The sequence below is a fragment of the Palaemon carinicauda genome, chromosome 22, assembly GCF_036898095.1.
Source record: "Palaemon carinicauda isolate YSFRI2023 chromosome 22, ASM3689809v2, whole genome shotgun sequence".
Taxonomy (NCBI): domain Eukaryota; kingdom Metazoa; phylum Arthropoda; class Malacostraca; order Decapoda; family Palaemonidae; genus Palaemon; species Palaemon carinicauda.
In genome coordinates this window covers 65594325-65616820 of record NC_090746.1, presented here as the reverse complement: position 1 = coordinate 65616820, position 22496 = coordinate 65594325, and the positions used below count along the sequence as shown (strand labels likewise).

Below are 22496 nucleotides of genomic sequence, written 5' to 3'. Positions count from 1 at the left end.
TGGCTGGCCCCAGGTGGCCCAAAGTCTCTTGCATACATCCTTGTGGATGGTCCATTCTGTTGGAATTATTTGTCCCTTCCGACTGAGACAATCTGCCATGAAATTCAAGTTGCCTTGGATGAACCTCGTTACTAGTGATATGTCTAGACCAGGGGTTCTCAACCTTCTTGGCCCATGCACCCCTTTCACCATTAGCAATGACGTCATTCCCCCCCACCCCCTCTTCCTGTCTTTTCCAAAAATTGCCTCAAAAAGTGCATTGTATATAATATGCAAATATTACCAAAAATCCTTTTATTTATTTTTTTCAAACTGAATTATATATTTACAGCTCTACATGGATTATTTTTATAATGGAATATTACAAATTATATGCAAATTGAAAATATTGATGGATATATAAAACTTGAATGAAAGTAGAATAGTTTTTTTTAAATTTATAAGAACTACTTAACAGGCCAAACTGAAGCTGATGCAATTATTTTTATTTAGAAGATTACATTTCATCGATTGACGAAACCTGTGATTGTTTTTTTTTTTTTTTAGCCAATTCTGGGATACCCGGATGAGTGCTTGAAAGGCCACAACGCAGGTAATTTTCTACCTCTAATCTACTGCGATGCTTCGTTTTAATTTGTAACAGAGTTGAAAAGCCTGACTCACAAAGATATGTCGATACAAACGGAAGCAATACACAGATAGCCATTTCTGCCACTTTTGGGTAGGAATCGCACATCAGAGGCCAAAATTCTGTTATTGATTTCTCATTGAACATATCTCTTACACCCAAATCACTTTTTAACTCCAAAACCTCATCTTAACAATCATCAGGAACTTTTTCAACCGACAGTTTGAATGGATTTCTGACTAAATCCAACTAATCATCACTAAGTTCGTGAAAATATCGTCTGAATTAATTTTCCAGTGCTGTCAAATGCTACAAAATTTCATTTTTTTGCAAATTGTGGAAGCACCTTGTCTTCACCACAAACATTAAGAATGGATGATAGTTTCTCAAACAGGGCTACATTTTCTGCATTTACACTTTTCTTCTAATTTTCAGGCTTGGTCATGAAAGCTTCCAGGGCATCTACGAATTCTATAATGTCTGTATTCCTTCCTTGCATCTGAAGATTCAGTTGCTCAATTATATCAACCAAATAGGCAAGACGCATGATCCATTCCTCATCACTCAGCCAGGCAGGAAATTCTGTTTTACCTTGCACTTCAAAAAACAATTTGAGCTCATCTCTAAGCTCAAATATTCGCTCAGTTACATTTCCTCATGACAGCCAACGAACATTTGTGTGAAAAAGAAGTGAATGATGGGTTGCATCCATATCAGTACATAACTGCTTGAAAAGTTGTGAGTTGAGTGCCCCTCCTTTGACGCAATTTACAATTTTAATTGTTTGATCCAAACCTTATCTAGCGGAGCAGGAAGTGTTTTTGAGGCTAGTGCCTGACAATGGATAATACAATGAATGCCTTTCACATTTGGAGCTCTTTTTCACACATACTTGGAATCCTGATTTTGTCCCTAACATAGCTGGTGCTCCATATGTACAACACCCACTGATATTATCCCACGAAAGATTTTCTAATTAAAAAATAAATGAAACCTTCTCCAAAATATCAGAGGCCTTAGTAGAACGAAAGAGAACTCTTTAAATGAACCTGAGTGAACATACCTTGCAAACACCATCAACTGGGAACATGATGCCACGTCAGTTGATTCATCAAGTTTAATTGAAAATAAGCTAAATGCTGAAGACTTTATCTCCTGCACAACTTGATTCTTGATATTAGCTTCTCAGTTATCTATAGTCCAAGAGTTCCCAACCTTGGAGTTGCCAAGTAATTTTCTTGGGCCCTACTTAATTCTCTAGCCATCTGTCTCTTCCTCAGTACCTTTTCCAATCCTAGGATTAGCTTGGGTGGTCACTTGTATATTACTGTCTAATCCATTTTTCCTGGGCCAGCACATGATATAATCCCAGACCACGTGACAGGCCAGTTACGCCAAAACCTATAATTGCTCTCCTCGACCATAAACTTACTTCTGTCACAATTCACCCCCTGAAAGCCCAAAATTCACCCCTGGGGGTGAATTTCACCCCCATTGAGAACCTCTGGTCTAGACCTTTTGATCAGGAGAGGAGGTCCCTTGCGATCTCGTACAATGTCAGAGAGTAGGTCCCTCCTTGCTTGGAGATGTACGCCAAAGCCGTGGTGTTGTCCGAGTTCACCTCCACCACTTTGCCTTGAAGGAGAGACCTGAAGCTTTTCCAGGTCAGACTTACTGCCAGTAGCTCCTTGCAGTTGAAATGCATTGTCCTTTGACTCGAGTTCCATAATCCCGAGCATTCCCGACCGTCTAAAGTCGCACCCCAGCCTACGTCCGATGCGTCCGAGAAGAGAACGTGGTTGGGAGTCTGAACAGTCAGGGGAAGACCCTCTCTAAGGTTGATATAGTCCTTTCACCAAGTCAGACAAGACTTTATCTTTCCGGAACCCGGGATCGAGACCGCTTCTAGCGTCTTGTCCTTTTTCCAGTGAAAAGCTAGATGGTATAGAAGAGGACGGAGATGTAGTCTTCCTAGTGACACAAAATGATCCACGGATGACAGTGTCCCTACCAGACTCATCCACAGCCTGACTGGGCAGCGTTCCTTCTTCAGCATCTTCTGGATGGATAGCAGGGCTGGGGGCTGATCGTCTTGTTCAGCAACGTCCTCATCAGAGGGTTCCTCATCCGAAATTGATGAGGAAACGGCAACGGAGTGGGCAACGTCTGACTCGCTGAATCCGGTCGCACTGGTGGATGCGTGACGGAGCCGGACGCAATATCATGGAACTGCTGCACAGTCTGTGAACTGTCAACAACCATGGGTGCGCGAGGAAGTACAGCGTCAACACGAAACTGTCTAGACTGTCTGGGTTGTGCAGTCAACACCCTACCGGGTTGCTGAGGTTGACGCACTGCGTCACAACAAGTCACCTCTGCTGGTTGTTGAACGTCCTGAACGTCAACAACCACCTCCGAGCGTCGCTTAACGTCAACGTGCGACTGGCAACCCACACTGGGTCGCATCGGTGGAGGAACCACCTCAACTGGCAGACGCGAGTAGGTTACCTCAGCGTCAACAGGGCGCACAACCGACCGGTTGGAAGGTTGTTGGCCAGAAGGAGGAACCACCTCAACTGGCAGACGCGAGTAGGTTACCTCAGCGTCAACAGGGCGCACAACCAACCGGTTGGAAGGTTGTTGGCCAGAAGGTTCTTCTCCGCATTTAAGTCCTCTATCAAGGACGCAAGCTTGGACTGCATGTCTTGCAGCAAAGCCCATTTAGGGTCTACGGGAGCAGGTGTGGCAACAGACGGGGTTAGCGACTGAGGCGGAACCATTTACCATCCCTGAAAGCCTTGTTATGTGTGACATAATAGTACAGCAAAACTTCAAAGGCTCGACAAAAGTTGAGAAGTTGACCTGTAAACAACTTGGAGCGTCTCCTGGCTAGGCGCCAGGGCGAGTCTACCAGAATTGAGAAGTCTATCTGGGCAGAGGCATGAACTCCCAAGCCGAGAACTTCTCTCGTGTCCTATCAGACTCTCGCTCTATAAGCCAGTTTAAAAGAAGGGAAATCAAAGGCTGTATCCCTAAAACTCCTCCTGGTGCAAAAACCAGTCGCCTAGCCAACGTAACGCTCTCTAGGAGAGCGAGAGAGCACTAGCTTAAAAACAACGGCTTCGAAGTAGCTAGGCCTAGTGTAAGTTCTGACGTTTAGGCGAACGAGGAGCAGCAGTTACAAGATCCGGACGAAGATCCTTAAAAAATCATCATGATTTAATTAAAGTCCATAGGAGGCTAAGCAGCTTAAGGCTCCTCTCCAAATGACAGAGTCCTCAAGGGAATATCAGTAGGAGGGAGAACAGCACTTTCTCATCTACAGGAACCTTGTCCGATAAAAGCTAGGTTACCTCAGTGAGTCTCTCACTGGTGCATTAGTAGCAGACCAGAAGGCAACGTCATGTAACTGCTTGACAGTCTGTGAACTGTCAACAACTGAACTGTCAACCACAACAGGTGCGTGAGGACATACAGTGTTCACTCGAGACTGCTTTGACTGTCTATACTGAGCAGTCAAAACAACTCTAGAATGCGGAGGTTGACGCACCGCGTCAAAACAAAACAACTTAGACTGTTGTTGTACCTCGCGAACGTCAACGGAAGGTTCCGTGCGTTACTGAACGTCAACATGCGGCTGGCAGGGTACACTGGAACGCATGGGTGGCGGGACTCTCTTGGAGTGCGGGAGAAGGTCGCCTCAGCGTCCACAGGACGCACAACCGTGGTTGGTTGTAGGCTAGAGGTTGGTGCAGTGTCAACCTTCTCCGCATGAAAGTCCCGCATCAATGACGTTAACTGAGACTACATGGTCTGCAGCAAAGACCACTTAGGGTCTACAGGAGCAGGTGCGGCAACAGACGGTGTGAATGCCTGATGCGGTACCGCTTTGCCTCTCTTAGGAGGTGAGCAGTCTTCGGAAGACTGCAGCGAGTCCGAACTGACCCAGTGGCTACAACTGGGCCGTTGGACTTGCGCGGAAGGGACCGACTTGCGCGGAAGGGACCGACTTGCGCTTAATAAGCTGCGAGACCTTGGTCCATGGTTTCTTACGAGAAACCTCTTCCGCAGACGAGAAATAAATGGGCTCTCTCGTCTTTGTGTGGGTGGGGCGATCTTGGATAGATACGCCCGAAACCACGGAGGGAAACGTCTGTTCGTTGATCAAGGCCTGACGAACCCATAAGTCGTTCGACATTACTTCTCCCCTGGGCTTGGGAGCTTGCAAGAGGTCCCGGACTAGGTGAACGACAGGCACGAACAGACGAACCCTCGGACGCAACACTGTAACACTTTGCGCATATCACTTTATCACTTCGATTTTCTGTTTTGCACTTATTTCACTGAAATCGAAAATTTTACTGATTTCTACCTGAAACACGCAATTCTACCCTCATTAAAAGGTAGTAATTGCGAAATCAGTCGTATAATGCAGCTCATTAATACTAGCAAAAAACAGAAAACATATATAAAGATAAAAAATTCAGTGGCTGGGAAAGAGACTAAACACTAGTTCAAATAAACTACGTTTACAATCTCTCACCGCACATAGCCTGGGGACAAGAATAAAACCCTAGAAACGTTTTACCTTCTTCCCCGTACAGCGACTAGGGACGAGAGTAACACGAGAAAAACGTTACCCGCTTGAACGGAACGTTTTCTCTCCTCTCTCTCCCTCCGTCTCTATCTCTCTCTCTTTCTCTCTTGATTTCGCACCTAAGAGAAGAGCCCAATTATATATCGTCAAAAACATGTTATTTGACTAAAGGAAAAAAACTGAAAGGTTTTCCAATAAAAAGTTCCTTTAATTTAGAATTTAAAACATTTAAGCTAAGAAAGAATGAACAAAACGTCAGAATCGATTTACTCTTACTGCAAAGTGAAACCGTGATACACTCTCTCTCTATCGTAACGATAGAGCGCATGTTGAACGTCCTGAACGTCAACAACTGCGTAGTCTAAAAAAACTAAACGTTAGTTCATCTTTGAAAACAGTACGAAGACTATCAAAGAAATTCTTTCATAAAACATTAAATTTAAAAAGTTTTAAATTCTTTAAAGGCTAAATACGATATAACGGGCTCAACGTTGATTAACTTCGGTTCCAAGTTAGGACCGCCTACTATCAGGAAAGGTCGCATATAAACAAAACATAAAAATTATCTTTATATGTTTATAATAAATGGAAAGTTAATCGAAGAGGCCTAATAAAGGCGGAGAGATATAAAATATATAGATCTATAACGTGTTAAGCAAAATTACTAAAAACCTAAACACACTTCCATCTAAGGGAAGGGTCGGCCATTTAAAAGTGAAAGAGAGTCCATACTCTCTTTGTCACCCTAATTAAATCTATCCAAAACGAGTTCAAGTTTTGAGATGAAGATAAAACACCTGCATAGCGAAAGCTCAAAACTAGAATAGTGTACTTCACCAAATAGTTGTGAAAACAAATCCAGTTAGTAACAGCGTATTAGTAGGTCTTGCCGGTAGCCCGACAGAGAGAAAATTGGTTCTGTGTTTACATTGAGTACTGAGTACCTGCTAGACAGATGGCACTGTTGATGTACACCCCCTACCTGCATAGCGATCGCTGGCGTATTTTAAACGTAGAGTTTTCTGTCGAGCAACAGAGTTGCAGCCTATATAATCACCGGCTAAGTTTAATATTGAAAAATGTGGTTATAACAATATATAAGCCCTCATGCTGCAGCGAGAAAAAATTCAGGTATTTTAAATAGCAAAGAAATAAAAAACTAGCTACAACAAAGTAAGAAATTTTCAAGCATTAGTTTTGACCAATGACATACTAAGAGAACTAAGAGACATTAGTATGATTTTACATCTGAAGGAAGCAACCACTCAAGTGTTTCTTAAACAGTGAACTTTAAATGATACTATTACTAGCTTGAAGAGTGAACTATAAATGATACCAATTTCATCTTCATTATTGTCTATTAGATTAACATGGTCATATTTTTACTCTCTTGTATGATTTGTCTTTACATCAGATGAGAACTGGAAACAATAAAGCTAAAGAAGAAGGACAAAATAGCAGAATGGGACCAAAGAACATGGAAAACTAAAATGCGTAAAACAATATGGAAGTTGAAGGGGAGCTATGTAATAACCCTCTACAATGTGTAGTTAACATTTACTAGTTTTCTGCAGTAGCTGTTAGGACCCCAGTTACGATACTTTCCACTTAGTAATCTTCATCTGTGCTCTTTGGTTTCTCCCCATTAGGTGTCCAACTTGTTAAGCATCAAATTATTCCCATTACATTCTTTTAGAATAAAGCATCCTTCTAGCAAACCAATAGTGTTTTGCCATGGGTCTATCCATGAATAGCTAGGAGTACTATTTCTCACATAAGAAATATTTTTTTTTTCATTAAATGCATTTTATATCATAATTAGAAATATAAGACTTTGATATATGAAACATATAGGATACAAGAAGTTTACAAATACTGTAGAGAGGATATACTGAAAATTTATACACAATGACTGACACTATAACGCTGACAGACGATATCTGCGGTTGTGTATTGCTACTGGCTACGTAGTAATGAGTAAGACGTCATTTACGATTGGTGAGAAGTCAAATTTACTTTATTATTTCAAAACCTGTTTATTTTATGTAAAATGGTTTCATTTTTATTTTCTAAATCTGTTTGTGTTTTTGGGACTTTCAGTTTTCCAATCTCGGGGGATGTGACCCAAAAATCTATTTTGTAGCAAACGGGTTAATTAATTGGTCATAAGAATTATAATTTCATATCCAAAAATATCTTGTTGATACACTAACATCCCTCGTTTGCAATTCATGGTGATTAGACTGCCTGGCCTATGTCTTTTGGGGATTTGGGTAGGCTAATCTACTTATTTACAAAGTATATTTCTATAATTACTTTCAATATACACTGTAGTTTGTATTAGTTATATATAACAAGTATTCAATAGCCTTCCATGTGTAAATATAAATTTGTATTTATAAAACAAATTACCGATATCAATGGTAACGAATGTTGATGCCTATCCGTACTGTCAGTATATCTGGACAAGATTTGTTCCACCCAGCCATTAGCCTGAATTAAAGAGATGCTAGTGTACCTAGGAATACTAATAATTACCAACAGAAATCCTTGATGAGTAAAAGAAGATTGGACCCTAAATGAATGAAAAGTATCACAAACAAACACAGGGAGGTGTTAACAAAGAGGTGCACATTGCTTTCTAAATAGTTTACCATTTACATGATATTAGAAAACATGTAAAAATTTTAAAAGAAATGGATAAGTCAGGAACCATCTCTCCATAGGATTCTGGTAATACGAGTCCAGTTCATAGAAAAAAAAAATATTTTCTCTTAAATAAATTTACCTACTCATTGGAGATTACAACTACTGACCCTTTACAGTAAAGTTATCTCAAGGAAACAAGACATTGGCTTGTGATATCACTAAAATAAAACTAAAAAAAAACCTGGTCTACTGCACTTTCTAGTGAGTTAATTGCCTTAGAAAGGCAAGATCTTATGTTTTCTTGTAAATTATTTTTACTCAAGCAAAATTCTAATGTTATAAAATCACAACATCCAAATAATCCTAATACAGAGAATTTGGCACATCCAGATCTAGCTAAAACATATGTAAACAAGGTCACTGATAATCTATGAACTGTATTCCTATATAAGCAGCTAATCTAGTAAAAAACATACAGCATACTTGACAGAAGAGCAGAAAATACATTACAAACTTACTGTTGTAAAGAAATATTCTTTGGTGGAGCAAAGACCTGGACAAGTCTATTAATTGTCTCTGCATCATAAATGACTTCTAGAGGTTGAGCTTCTACAATGAGTCTTTGATCACATCGTCCATCCATTGGATTTGTCTCCAACATCACTTCCAAAAGAGGGCTCCCTTCGGAGGAAACCAATTGAGGTTTTGAATCGGACGGAGCAAAACCTTCAACGTGGAAACTCTTCATACTTGCTTCAATCCTGAAAAGGAATACAGAATTTTAATAATAAAATCTGTTATTTCTATACTCAAGTGATGCTAATACAGAATTGCTTACCTCTTGAAGCTTGGCTTATAGTATATCAATGTTTTCCCTAGACTAAATATTACCCATTTCCTGTCACGTATAAATATAAAATAATAAATAGGTCACAGAGGGGATAAGCCACGACCCCGTGCAACACCCTTTCGAGACTATTTCCATGGAGGGAGATATGTAGCGTCAAGTGGATACTGCGTCGTGGCGCCATGTAAGTGATAACATAGCATAGCTGTCTGTAACACCTTCTGTACTGCCCAGGTACATTCTAGAAGTAGGGGAAGCAGAGTGGTGCTTTTGCAAGAAGTAACTAAAGTTGCATCATCCTTCGCACGACTACCTCCACCACCACCCAGTTAGAGGAGGGCCCTTACATCCCTACATAGGCAGGATGCCCATATAACCAAAAGTAAGGAGGAATAGGCAATAGAAATGTCACTGGTGTGAAAAAGCGTTACCTTCTTGATCCACATTCTTTGACCGGGTGTCAAGCATTGTAATGTACCATTTTTATAATCTTATTTTGTGACTTAAACTTTAACATGTAAAGTAGTATATTCCCCCTGTGGCTCCTACCCTCTTGTGTGACTTGGAAAAAGTAACTCTATAAAATGCTAATTAACAATCCTTTGAAACCCTTAACTCATAGCAATTTGTGTAAGAGTAATAAGACTATGTGAATTTAAAGAGTCAAGAAGAATTCTGAAGTTCAAGTAGTCATTAAGTTCAAGTGGTCTTTGATTATGATTCATATTTTGAAGAGAAACTATTATTAATTGTAGAAGAATCTTTGTTCTTGATGTACATCAATAACTGCCAAAATAAAGTACAGTGCCTCTGGCATAAAAGGTTAATCGCCTTTTTCTTACCCAGTCTTCTTTATTTGAAATTATATCATTGTGCATATAACATATCATGGCACATTCCTTTCCTTCTAATAAGCTTAGGCCTCTAATAGTGTATTGAGAAATCTAGCATCTAATGGTGAAAACCTCAGCGTCAGTACACCGTAACTGATTTATTCTTTCAGTCTCGAAGTTGAAACTAATCTCCTACTCCCTAAACACCACTAGGCAGAGGAGATAATGGTAAGCATGTAAATGAACATCAGAAGAGTACAGAAGTAAATTCTATTCTTAAAATTCTGTTTACTTCTATGAACTTCCCCTGATGTTTATATTGCTAATTCCCACACTCCGATAAAGTTGGGCCACTGAAGGAAAAAGATGGGTACTTGAAATCCCAAAATAAAAATCTTGTTTAATACCCTATACTAATTTCCTATCCCCGTACCTGCGTAAAAAACAAACTTTTAAATAAAGTTTGTTATTAAAACTTGATTCTCCAAACTATGTTTCTAAATACCACTCCATGAGCTGAATATATTATATACTTTATCCAACACTACAGCATTTAAAAGCCCAGCAGTCTTGATTGGCATACCAGGATTCTTTAAGACAATGTTTAGCAAATACCGATTTGGTAGGCCACCGAGTTGCTGCAAAAACTCTTTCCAAAGAGAGTTCCGTACAAAAATTAACAAATTTAATATTTAAGATTTTCCTATGACTTGGATTCAATTCTCTGTGAGGCTCTATGAACAGTCCTTTAATAAGAAAGGACATAAACTATTCAAACAGAGGACGATTTGAAATCCCAAGCCCACTAAACTAATTAGGAACAGTAACCATGATGTCTGCAGCCTTGCCCTAATAATACTTAAGAGTTCTTACTAGTCAAACAGACATATTCTTTGATGTAAAACTAACTTCCTTTTCTAAAGAAGGAATTTAACAGAACTGTGGCATGTGGCAAATCTTTCATCGTAAAAAATTCTTACCTTGTCTTTAAATACTGAAAATCATGAACTTTCCTGATAGACTACTTTTCATAATTTCAACAACATAAATGTGTTAGGGAATGTTGGGCTTTTGTTAGTGCGTATGGGTCAGGTTGTGAGAAAAGTGAAGAGCGGAATGAGTTCTGGAATGAAGTAACTAGGTGTGTAGAAGGACTGAATAGAAGGAATTATGTAGTTGTGATGGGTGACTTAAATGCTAGAGTGGGCGCTGGAGAAGTAGGTGTCATTGGGAATTATGGTGTACCAGGTGAAAATGAGAGTGGTGAGAGACTGGTAGATATGTGTTGAGCAAGAGATGGTGATAAGTTCTAGCTTTTTCAAAAAGAAAGATAAAAATAAGTATACAAGGGTAAGAGTGGCAAATGGAAGAGTGGTAGAAAGGTCTTTAATGGATTATGTGTTGATAACTAAAAGAATTTTTAGAAAAATGAAAGACGTGGACATGTTTATGTCCCATCATTTTTTGGTGGAAGGAAAATTAGTTGCAGCAAAAGAGTGGGGGAATAGAGTGGAGGGATGTAAAAGGGAGCTAGTGAGGGTTGAAGAGTTAATAAAACCGGAAGTAAAAAGTGAATATCAAGAAAGGTTGAAAATGACATATGACAGAGTGAAAGTAAGAGAAACTGGTAATTTCGAGAAGGAGTGGAAGTTAGTAAAACAAAATTTTGTTGAAATCGCAAGTGATGTGTGTGGCAAGAAGATTGTTGGAGGCAGCATGAGGAAGGGTAGTGAATGGTGGAATGAAGGAGTGAAGGTAGAAATGTAAGAAAAAATGAAGGCATTTGAAGAATAGCTGCAGAGTAATAGCATAGAAGTATGAAAGATATAGAGAGAAAAATGTGGAAGTAAAGCTCAAGGTAACTGAGGCAAAGAGGGCGGCTGACCTGAGGTGGGGTCAGGGATTGGGTCATTCATATGAACAGAATAAGAAGTTTTTTTGGAAAGAAGTGAAGAGAGTAAGGAAGGCTGGTTCGAGAATTGAAAAGACAGTGAAAGATGGAAATGGAAGATTGTTAAAAGGAGAGGAGGCAAGGATAAGGTGGGCAGAATACAGTATTTTGAAAGTTTACTGAATGTTGAGGATAATAGGGAGGCAGATATAATTGCTGTTGCAGGTGTTGAGGTGCCAGTGATGGGAGATGAGAATGAGAGAGAGATTACAAGAGAGGAAGTGAGGAGAGATGGTTGATGAGATTGTTTAATATGTGTTTTATGTTGTCAATGGTACCAATGGATTGGGTTTGTGCATGTATTGTACCACTATATATAAGGGTAAGGGAGATGGGCATGAGTGTTGTAATTCAAGGGGTATTAGTTTGTTGAGTGTGGTTAGAAAAGTGTATGATAGAGTACTGATTAATAGGATTAAGGAGAAAACAGAGAATGCAATCTTAGAAGTACAGGGTGGTTTTAGAAGAGGTAGGGGATGTAGGAATCAGACTTTTACAGTTAGGCAGATATGCGAGAAATATTTAGCAAAAGGTAAGAAGGTGTATGTTACGTTTATGGATCTGGTGAAAGCGTATGATAGAGTTGATAGGGAAGCAATGTGGAATGTGATGAGGTTATATGGAATTGGTGGAAGGTTGTTGCAAGCAGTGAAAAGTTTCTACAAAGGTAATAAAGCGTGTGTTAGGATAGGAAATGAAGTGAGCGATTGGTTTTCCATGAGAATGGGGCTGAGACAGGGATGCCTGATGTCGCCATGGTTGTTTAACTTGTATGTTGATGGAGTGGTAAGAGAGGTGAATGCTTAGGTGCTTGGATGAGGATTGAAACTGATAGATGAGAATGATCATGAATGGGAGGCAAATCAGTTGTTGTTTGAGGATGATACTGTACTGGTTGCAGACGCAGAAGAGAAGCTTGGCCGATTAGTGACAGAATTTGGAAGAGTATGTGAGAGAAGGAAGTTGAGAGTTAATGTGGGTAAGCGTAATGTTATGAGATGTACGAGAAACGAGAAGGGAAAGTGGTGCAAGGTTGAATGTCATGTTGAATAGAGTTACTTGAGGAAGTGGATCAGTTCAAGTACTTGGAGTCTGTTGTTGCAGCAAATGTTGGAGTGGAAGCAGATGCACGTCAGAGAGTGAATGAAGGATGCAAAGTGTTGGCAGCAGTGAAGGGAGCGGTAAAAAATAGAGGGTTGGGCATGAATGTAAAGAGATTTCTGTATGAGAAAGTGATTGTACCAACTGTGATGTATGGATCGGAGTTATGGGGAATGAAAGTGAGGAGAGATAGAAATTGAATGTGTTTGAGATGAAGTGTCTGAGGACTATGGCTGGTGTATCTCGAGTAGATAGGGTTAGGAACGAAGTAGTGAGGGTGAGAACAGGTGTAAGAAATGAGTTAGCAGCTAGAGTGGATATGAATATGTTGAGGTGGTTTAGCCATGTTGAGAGAAAGGAAAATGGCTGTCTGCTAAAGAAGGTGATGAATGCAAGAGTTGACGGGAGAAGTACAAGGTTTGGGTGGATGGATGGAGTGAAGGAAGCTCTGGGTGATAGGAGTATAGATGTGAGAGAGGCAAGAGAGCGTGCTAGAAATAGGAATGAATGGCGAGCGATTGTGACACAGTTCAGCTAGGCCCTGCTGCTTCCTCTGGTCGCCTTGGATGACCGCGAAGGTAGCAGCAGTAGGGGATTCAGCATTATGAAGCTTCATCTGTGGTGGATAACGGGGGAGAGTGGGATGTGGCACCCTAGCAGTACCAGCTGAACTTGGTTGAGTCCCTCGTCAGGCTGGGAGGAGCGTAGAGAGGAGAGGCCCCCTTTTTTTTATTTGTTTGATGTCTGTGGCCTGATTGGTAACGTCTGCCTGGTGTTTGCCAGTTGGGGGTTCGAGTCCCGCTCAGACTCGTTAGTGCCATTAGTCTCTGCAACCTTACCATCCTTGTGAGCTAAGTTTGGGGGGTTTGGGGGAGCCTATAGGTCTATCTCCTGAGTCATCAGCAGCCACTGCCTGGCCCTCCCTGGTCCTAGCTTGGGTGGAGAGGAGGTTTGGGCGCTGATCATAAAATATATGGTCAGTCTCTAGGGCATTGTCCTGATTGCTAGGGCAATGTCACTGTCCCTTGCCTCTGCCATTCATGAGCAACCTTTAAAACCTTTAAAACCTCCCAAAATTGGGGGAAGTGCCTTGGTATAAGTATGTGTATGTACAATTTTGATATGAAAAGAGATAATAATAGGCAATACAGTAACTGATTTTTTTTTTTTTTTATCCTTGACACTGCAGCAAATCTCATTTTGGGGAAAGAATTACAAACAACCTTACATATTACAAGAAACACTGTATTGCTTTCCTTCTACAAGACAATAATTTACAATGTCAAAACCTGTTTTTTATAGTGATAAAGTAACCTTTGGAGAATATTACCCATCCACTGCTTAAAATCAAATTACCAAAGCTCTTTGAATTAGTAATAAAAACAAATAGTTCCACCTTCTCCGTTTGTTATTAATTGTGTAATTTTGCCTTACAATATAGAATAAGGATGATTTTCTCACTGACAGTTTACTAAGTATGCTTAAAAAACATTATTATATCATAATATCTCTTATATATTTCTCAAATTCAAGCAACAAAAATATTTCCAGACTTCAGAACACCAGCAAAAGCATTGAAAAAAAACTAACCTGACAGCATCTGCACTTGATCTCTTCTTTACTTTCGATGATACATCAGTCAAGCTGGCCTTGGTAACTATGGTTCCACCAGACTCTTCATCAGTAATCAGAAGTGCAAGATCCTTCAATAAGAACTGTAGGCAAACATCAACATAATCTTCTGGATATTCTGCTAAGACTGCAGATTCTTCGTACCCAATGGCCTTATAAAGAGACTTCTTTTCGTCATCATTCATTTCCGACTCCAATTTCTTAACTGATTAAAAATAGAAACAGGAAAATACTGAATGGCCTCACATGACAGATAAGAATTATGGCTAAAGCAAAAATAAATCATTTTTACTGTATTTCTTACCACACAATAGCAAAGTGGAATTTTTAAATATTTAAATATATGGTATTACACACACAGGAAAATTCTAAAATGTATGAAATATTAATTCATTTTCCAAGCAAATTGCAATGATCTTTAAAAATTTTCAAGTTTATAATTAACATGACCAATAAAAAAAATCCCAAATTGCTGTTCTAAATCTAGGATACCCCCTTCCAGTGCTGGTGCTTTGGGATTGTGCACTTCCTTAGATAAGCAACCCCCATCACATGAGCTGAGCTTGATACTTTCCGAGAAAAAGTTATCTTAGTTGATGACTGAAATGAGGAAACATTATGCAACCTTCTGAATTTACACTTCTTTCATGAAAGTGCTAGATTGGTATGTGGTACTATTAACATTGAGAGACCTCTCCTGACCTTTAAAAAGCTTTAGTTGCTGAATTATCAAGGAAAGATAAAATATATCTTCTTACTGTTTCAGTGGCTTCAAATGAAATTCAAAAAGATATACTGCTATGCCTTTCAGGCTCTTCCCTTCCCTACATAATTGAGGTCATTGCCATATAAGTCTCAGTCTCCATTTACTCTTGGACAGTTCCCCTGGTCTTCTGCATAAGTGGATATTAACGGCCATTCCTGTAGACAAGGTTTTAATTTTGCCCCTCTGACATGACAGGAATAGGTTCTGTGTGAAACCAGTTTCTCTATACAAAGTCTTCCAGTTTTACCAAAAGTTTATCAGATGACTTTCTTCAATATAAGGCCTTCTATATACCGTAATCAGCTCATATTATACCCCTTGACAAATATTATGCAGATTGAGAAGGATACTGCCTTTTAGGATCCCCACAGTCCGCTGTCTCATGTTGACCTCTGTGAGTTCTTTATATGCAATTCCTTCAACCCCATACCTTTTATGAACTCCCTGGTCATGGAGTGAGGATATAAGATAATACCAAGAGCAGCCAAGCTTGCTATTTTAGGAATGGCCCCCTCCTCCACACATTCTAGATCTCCTTCATAGTCAACTTGCAGCTCCCAACCAGCAGAAACCACGCAAAACCAACCCAGAGCCCTGAAACTCTACAAGGCTAGCAGTTATCTATGATCCACCCAAGAATAGGGGACCAATCACCGCTTAATTGCTAGGTAGAGAAGGGAGGTGCAGATATGGTTCTTTTCCCCCTTGGAAAGCATATTTTGAGGTTGGAGCTTTAAAACAAAAAATACCAGAGGTCACAGAGAACCAAAATTTTTTTTTCACTTATGTTTTTTTCAAACTGTATTGTCACTCCCAACTGTATTATCCAGAGACAGGTCCTTAGTTAATATGATTCAACATTAAACCAAATTCCAATAAGTATGGATATGGTTACGTGAAAATATATGCCAGTTCTAAACCATTTTATGTCATTGTTCTAAACAAGCTGGAGTGTATTCCAAAAATGTTACCTCATTTCAACACTTTATTGTGATTGAAACAAACTGTTATTTCTTTTACTATTTTGAAAACTTGTGTATTACTAGGCAATTTTCCCAACAGTTATGTTTCTGAAAAGTTTCATTCCATCACCATTTTTTTTTTCTTGTATCTATAAGCCAAGTTTGATAAAAACCATTGAAAAATCCCTTTACACTTTTTGTTGACTAGCTTAAAATCTAATAGGTAAACGCAATGCAGCTTTTGTAAACATTGCAACTTGAACATTGTGTAAGTAGCTAACTGTATCATAATTTTTAAGAACAGAAAAACGAGTCCCATTTCAATAACACATACAGGAACTGTAAGGAAAGCCTATAATTAAGGCAAAATCAAACAAATACTACAATAAAGTCAAGTGCACATACCAATACTTCCTTCTGTTGTGCCTGCTGAACCCGGCTGACTTCCCCAAGAGAGCCAACCGCCAAACCATCCCTTCTGTTTCTGCTCTTGTTTTCGAATTTCACCTTCACGTTCAACCTACAAAAAAAAAAAAAAAGAAACTATTATAAGCCATGCAATAACATTCCCTGCAGTCAGGCTTCACTCTGAGATGAGTGTCAGGAATGGCCACCCACCCAGCAGAAGGAGGAAGAAGAGGTCGAAAAGTGATTCTTTGCCCTCGGGGTCATTTTAGAGGTCAAAGAAGTTTCAACCTCTCTCTCTCACTTATAATTTAAGCAAGCATGCAAGTAGTTAAATTTTTTATATCTTTTATCTCCAATTATCCACTTTAATTTAATTACTCATCACATGAGAATGATTTCACTTTGATGTAAAATAGCTGCATTACTTACAGGTAATAATAAGAAATGTTCTGGTATTGGTAATAGGCCTCATTAATCATATAAAATTTCTTCTATTTAATTTTCTTTTATATTTCATTACTTTGGCATATTTTTATTTATTTTTCAGTTAATTACCTTACTTAATTTCCTCATACAGTTTCCTTTCAATCCCTGCACAAATAAATTTGCCTTAACAAATCTTGACACAAAATACTAATTCTTAAAAATTACTGGACATAAAATACGCCATAGGGATTGAGGAGTGAAAAAAAAATCCTAAGCATAGAATGCATATTATGGAATACAAGGAGTTGAAATAAAAATGTCTACTGTTCATATAACTATTTATTAAATAATAGCTTTCCTTTAATTAAGAGCTTCTTTATAATTGACCATATTTGTGGTCCTGGAAAAGTATCTGATAAACATGCTATAATTTAACCTTATTGTTTTGAAGGAATTCAACCCAATTCTAAAGCTGCAATCACCAATTTTGTGACTGAAATATTACTTTTATTCTTCTGGATTCTGACCTTAATGTTAAGTACTAAACTCTAATAACCTGAAGTCCAATAAGATTGAGCCCTATTCTACTTTCTATTATTTATTTCTTATTTCATTGTTAGAACTACTATATCTAACTAGATTTCCTGACGACTGTACATCACTGATAACAAATTTTCTTCGTCAATTAATACCATAACAGTAGTATAGTATAATGAATCTTACAGTAAATAAGCAGTAACAAAATGTAAACAACATAAAGTGATAAGGGGTCCTACCACATTCTTTCAAGAATATGGTTTTCATTTTAAAATTAGCTGACAGGCTGTCAATGCTAGAAAACGTGTCCCACAAGAGGTGGAGCAATCGCAAATGAACGTACAACTAGGATCTACATGAATAACTTCAGCCAAAGTAGGAGAGAAAACAACTTATACTTAAATATTAGTACTGTATATAAAATTTACCTCCATTTCTGCTTGTCGTCTTACAAGGATAATATTGAATACATCAAGAACCCTTTCTCCCTCCTGGATATCTTGCAATTGTTGAGCATTCAGTGATCTTGATGTCAGCTTGGCCTTGTAGGCTACTTTATACTTTTTGCACATGTTACGATGCTTGGATATGTGCTCCCACGACCAGTTGTTGTGAACGCGCTGGACATCTTCTAGTAAACATCTGTATGCGTAATGCCACCTAAACAATTGGAGAAAAAGAAGCCATTAACCTTAAATATGACAGAGTCATAGTATCAACTAAAAGTAAAAACTATAGTATGTTCACTTTTTGAGTGAATTAAACGACCATTATTTTCAATGGTCACATGCAAAGGTATTTTGTACATGAATATTTTTTTTGTGCTCAACATTGCTCTACCTTCATCTATCTAATTACAATGTTTCATAATGTTACAGAAATCCCTCACCATAATGGGGTTCTCACATCACGCTTTCTGTTCATTGTGAATCAATAAATATATTGTGAATAAATCTATACCGTACTGCGAATTCCTCTTTATATCGTGGGTTTCTGAGGTCAGATAAGTTTTATATTTTTCACATGTTAATTTTTTTATCAATCATAGTAATTTTTGTCCTTATAAAAGCTAAATTTATAAAGATAATACAAATATATAGAAAAATTCTAAAAATAATGAAAAAAATATACGGCAGATTTTTTTATCGACTTGCATCAGAGGGGAGGGCTTGGGATGGGACACCCGTGATAGCCTAGGAATAACTATACAGTATATTAAACTGTAGGTTGCACATGAATCTTACATATATTCAAAGGAAGCATACATAAAAATAATATATTCGGAAACTGTATTTTTCCATAACTAATACAAACCTGTAGTTATTTTATGGATTATCTTTCAGCGAAGCTGGAAGGTAGCCGAACAGACTAAAAAGTGCAAGGTGGCAACCCTACCTAACCACTGTTGCTGGTAGGTAGGGGGTGGCTAGGGGGTACCCGAGCCACCTTTCTCCACTCAAAGCTCGCAGAGCTGCCTCGTTTCTCGATTGCAGACAGGACTTCAGGGGGACAGGTGATAGTGAGACAATTTATATAAATAACTACAGGTTTGTATTAATTAGGGAAAATTACAAATTATTTCCAGATTTGGTATTTGTTCCTTCATTAACAAACCTTTTGTTATTTATATGGATGACTCACTCTTAAGTGGGTGGTAGTCTGGCTTAGTCATTGACCCAGGTTTTCATAGTACAGTATCAGACTGTATCTAAGGATAAACCTTGACAGCTTGTTAATAATTCACAGCGTGAGTGTTATTGCGGCCTAAGGTATCTGTGTGGTTATGGAAATAGCATATGACTGTCTAGGTAAGAGTATTTGAGTTCTTAAACAGGAATGTTACACATATAGACGTTTCCCAATGTTTACCCCGCAGTGGGGGACGTGAACGAGTATAACTAGTTATTGTCAATACTAGGATACATAAGGGAAATGCTTCTTACCTGCAGAGGTTGAAGGCACCTTGCAGAGGTACGCAAAGTGCTGTTCCCCACGAGAGGGGAAGATGAAGAACATATCGAACCTCCTGTGGGTCACGTCTTTGAGTAGTGGGCGGTGAAGGTCGTTTGACGCTTCCACACATCCGCTTGCAGAACTTGTGATAAGAGAAGTTACGTTTAAATACCAAGGAGGTACCTCTGCCCCTCACATCATGAGCTTTAACTCTTCGAGCTTGAGGAGAGTCATGTTGGAGGGCAAAACCAAGAAGAGATTGTGTTCTTGGTGACAAATAAGGCTGAACGTTGGGGTCTCGTTGCTGCAGTACGTTTAAGATATCTCAAACTCCTCACTGGGCAAAGTAACAACTCATCTGGACCATTGGTTACAGAATGTAGACTCTTAATCTGAAAGGGCCCGAATCTATGGTCTAGTGCCCCTAGATTTTGAGTCTTATCAATAAACTCGGGGATGAAGCCGAGTGTCATTTTCCCCCATCCCCTTGAATGGGCGATGTCGTACGAGAGACCATGAGGTTCCCTAACTCTCTTTGCAGATGCTAAAGTGAGTAGGAACGCCATCTTCAAAGTGAGGTTACAGTCTGTTGCACGGCGTAGTGGTTTGCAAAGAGGATCCTTTATAGATCTCAAAATGTGAACCACGTTCCATGGAGGAGGTCTAATCTCCAACTAGGGGCAAGCGATCTCATAACTCCGTATGAGTAAGGAAAGCTCCAACGAAGAGCAATGTTACACTCCATTCAATCTAAAGGCTAGGCTTAAGGCTGAGCGATAGCCTTTTACCGCCGAGACAAAGTAGTTTTTCCTGTCGAAGGTATACAAGGAACTCTGCTATTACTGGAATAGTGGCATCTAGGGGAGAGATATCCCTTCCACGACACAAACCACAGAAAACTATCCACTTTGCCTGGTACACTGCTGGCGAAGACTTTCATAAGTGTTTAGACATTCTTCTCGCAACTTTCTGCGAAAAGCCTCTCTGTGAGAGGAGACACTGGATAGTCTCCAGGCCTGAAGCCGAAGCAACTGGACAGTCTTGGAGGAAGTTCTCTTAGGTGATCTACTACTAGTTACAGAAGGTCTGGGAATCACTCTGCATGATGCCATAGCAGATATGGAGGTCATCATTAGAATTTTAGATGCTCTGGTTTTGTTGAGCAGTCTTGTCATCAGGCAAAACGGGAGAAAGGCATACACGTCTATGTTGTCCCACCGTTGTTGGAATGCATCCTGCCATAGAGCCTGAGGGTCCGGGACTGGGGAACAGTACAGCAGGAGCCTGAAGTTCAGGGGCGTTGCGAACAGGTCCACAGTTAGGGAACCCCACAAAGTCAGGACTTTGTTAGCTATCAGAGGATTCAAAGCCCACTATTTGAGTCGCTCTGCTCAAGTTGTCTGCGAGCATATTTATCTTGTCCGGAATGAAGCGAGCTGATAGTGTCACCGAATGATCTTCTGCCCATCTTAGCATCTCTACTGCAAGACAGCATATGTGCTGCGAAAAGGTACCGCCTTGTTTCTTATGTAAGCCACCACTGTAGTATTGTTGCTCATCAATACCACAGTGTGACCAGCCAGCAACTGTTGGAACGGTTGGAGAGCTAGAATTGCTGCACTTATCTCTAAGAGATTTATGTGCGGGTACCTTTCGGATTCAGACCAGAAGCCTGAGACTGAGTGATGCAGCAAGTGGGATTCCCATCCACCTTTTGATACATCTATGAAAAGCATCAAGTCCGAAGCAGGGACGAGAAGATCTAGATCTCTGCGGAGGTTCTCCTCAGCCATTCACTATTGAAGATCCGTTACTTGGTCCTGGCCTATTGGTTTAAGGGTATCACAGGACCCTGTGCGCTGATCCCATAAGGATTTTAGATGCCATTGGATGGATCTTATCCTGAGGCGGCCATTGGGAACAAGACAAATCAGTGAGGTTAGATGACCCAAGACACACAGCCACAGACGGGCTGGTATGTCTTCTCTTCTGAAGAAGGGACAAGCCACTTCTCTCAACCTGTGTATTGTGTTGTCTGATGGAAAAACTTTTTGAAGGTCGGTGTCTATGATCATCCATCCATATACCAAGGCACTTCCCCCAATTTTGGGGGGTAGCCGACACCAACAATGAAACAAAACAAAAAGGGGACCTCTACTCTCTATGTTCCTTCAGCCTAATCAGGGACTCAACCGAGTTCAGCTGGTACTGCTAGGGTGCCACAGCCCAACCTCCCACATTTCCACCACAGATGAAGCTTCATAATGCTGACTCCCCTACTGCTGCTACCTCCGCTGTCATCTAAGGCACCGGAGGAAGCAGCAGGGCCTACTGGAACTGCGTCACAATCGCTCGCCATTCATTCCTATTTCTAGCACGCTCTCTTGCCTCTCTCACATCTATCCTCCTATCACCCAGAGCTTTCTTCACACCATCCATCCACCCAAACCTTGGCCTTCCTCTTGTACTTCTCCCATCAACTCTTGCATTCATCACCTTCTTTAGCAGACAACCATTTTCCATTATCTCAACATGGCCAAACCACCTCAACACATTCATATCCACTCTAGCCGCTAACTCATTTCTTACACCCGTTCTCTCCCTGACCACTTCGTTCCTAACCCTATCTACTCGAGATACACCAGCCATACTCCTTAGACACTTCATCTCAAACACATTCAATTTCTGTCTCTCCATCACTTTCATTCCCCACAACTCCGATCCATACATCACAGTTGGTACAATCACTTTCTCATATAGAACTCTCTTTACATTCATGCCCAACCGTCTATTTTTTACTACTCCCTTAACTGCCCCCAACACTTTGCAACCTTCATTCACTCTCTGACGTACATCTGCTTCCACTCCACCATTTGCTGCAACAATAGACCCCAAGTACTTAAACTGATCCACCTCCTCAAGTAACTCTCCATTCAACATGACATTCAACCTTGCACCACCTTCCCTTCTCGTACATCTCATAACCTTGCTCTTACCCACATTAACTCTCAACTTCCTTCTCTCACACACCTTTCCAAATTCTGTCACTAGTCGGTCAAGCTTCTCTTCTGTGTCTGCTACCAGTACAGTATCATCCGCAAACAACAACTGATTTACCTCCCATTCATGGTCATTCTCGCCTACCAGTTTTAATCCTCGTCCAAGCACTCGAGCATTCACCTCTCTCACCACTCCATCAACATACA

The 22496-nt window shown here is 39.9% G+C and overlaps 1 protein-coding gene across 1 annotated transcript in view; it reads right to left on the bottom strand.

Moving 5' to 3' along the window:
* Vps13 (vacuolar protein sorting 13C) overlaps nt 1-22496 on the bottom strand; it is a 469226-nt gene that overhangs the window by 340505 nt on the left and 106225 nt on the right. The window contains exons 9-12 of the mRNA XM_068346310.1: nt 17766-17997; nt 16372-16486; nt 14197-14443; nt 8393-8635 (exon numbers count right to left, since the gene is read on the bottom strand). Coding sequence (XP_068202411.1) covers nt 8393-8635; nt 14197-14443; nt 16372-16486; nt 17766-17997 — 837 coding nt within the window. The remainder of the gene's footprint in view (nt 1-8392; nt 8636-14196; nt 14444-16371; nt 16487-17765; nt 17998-22496) is intronic.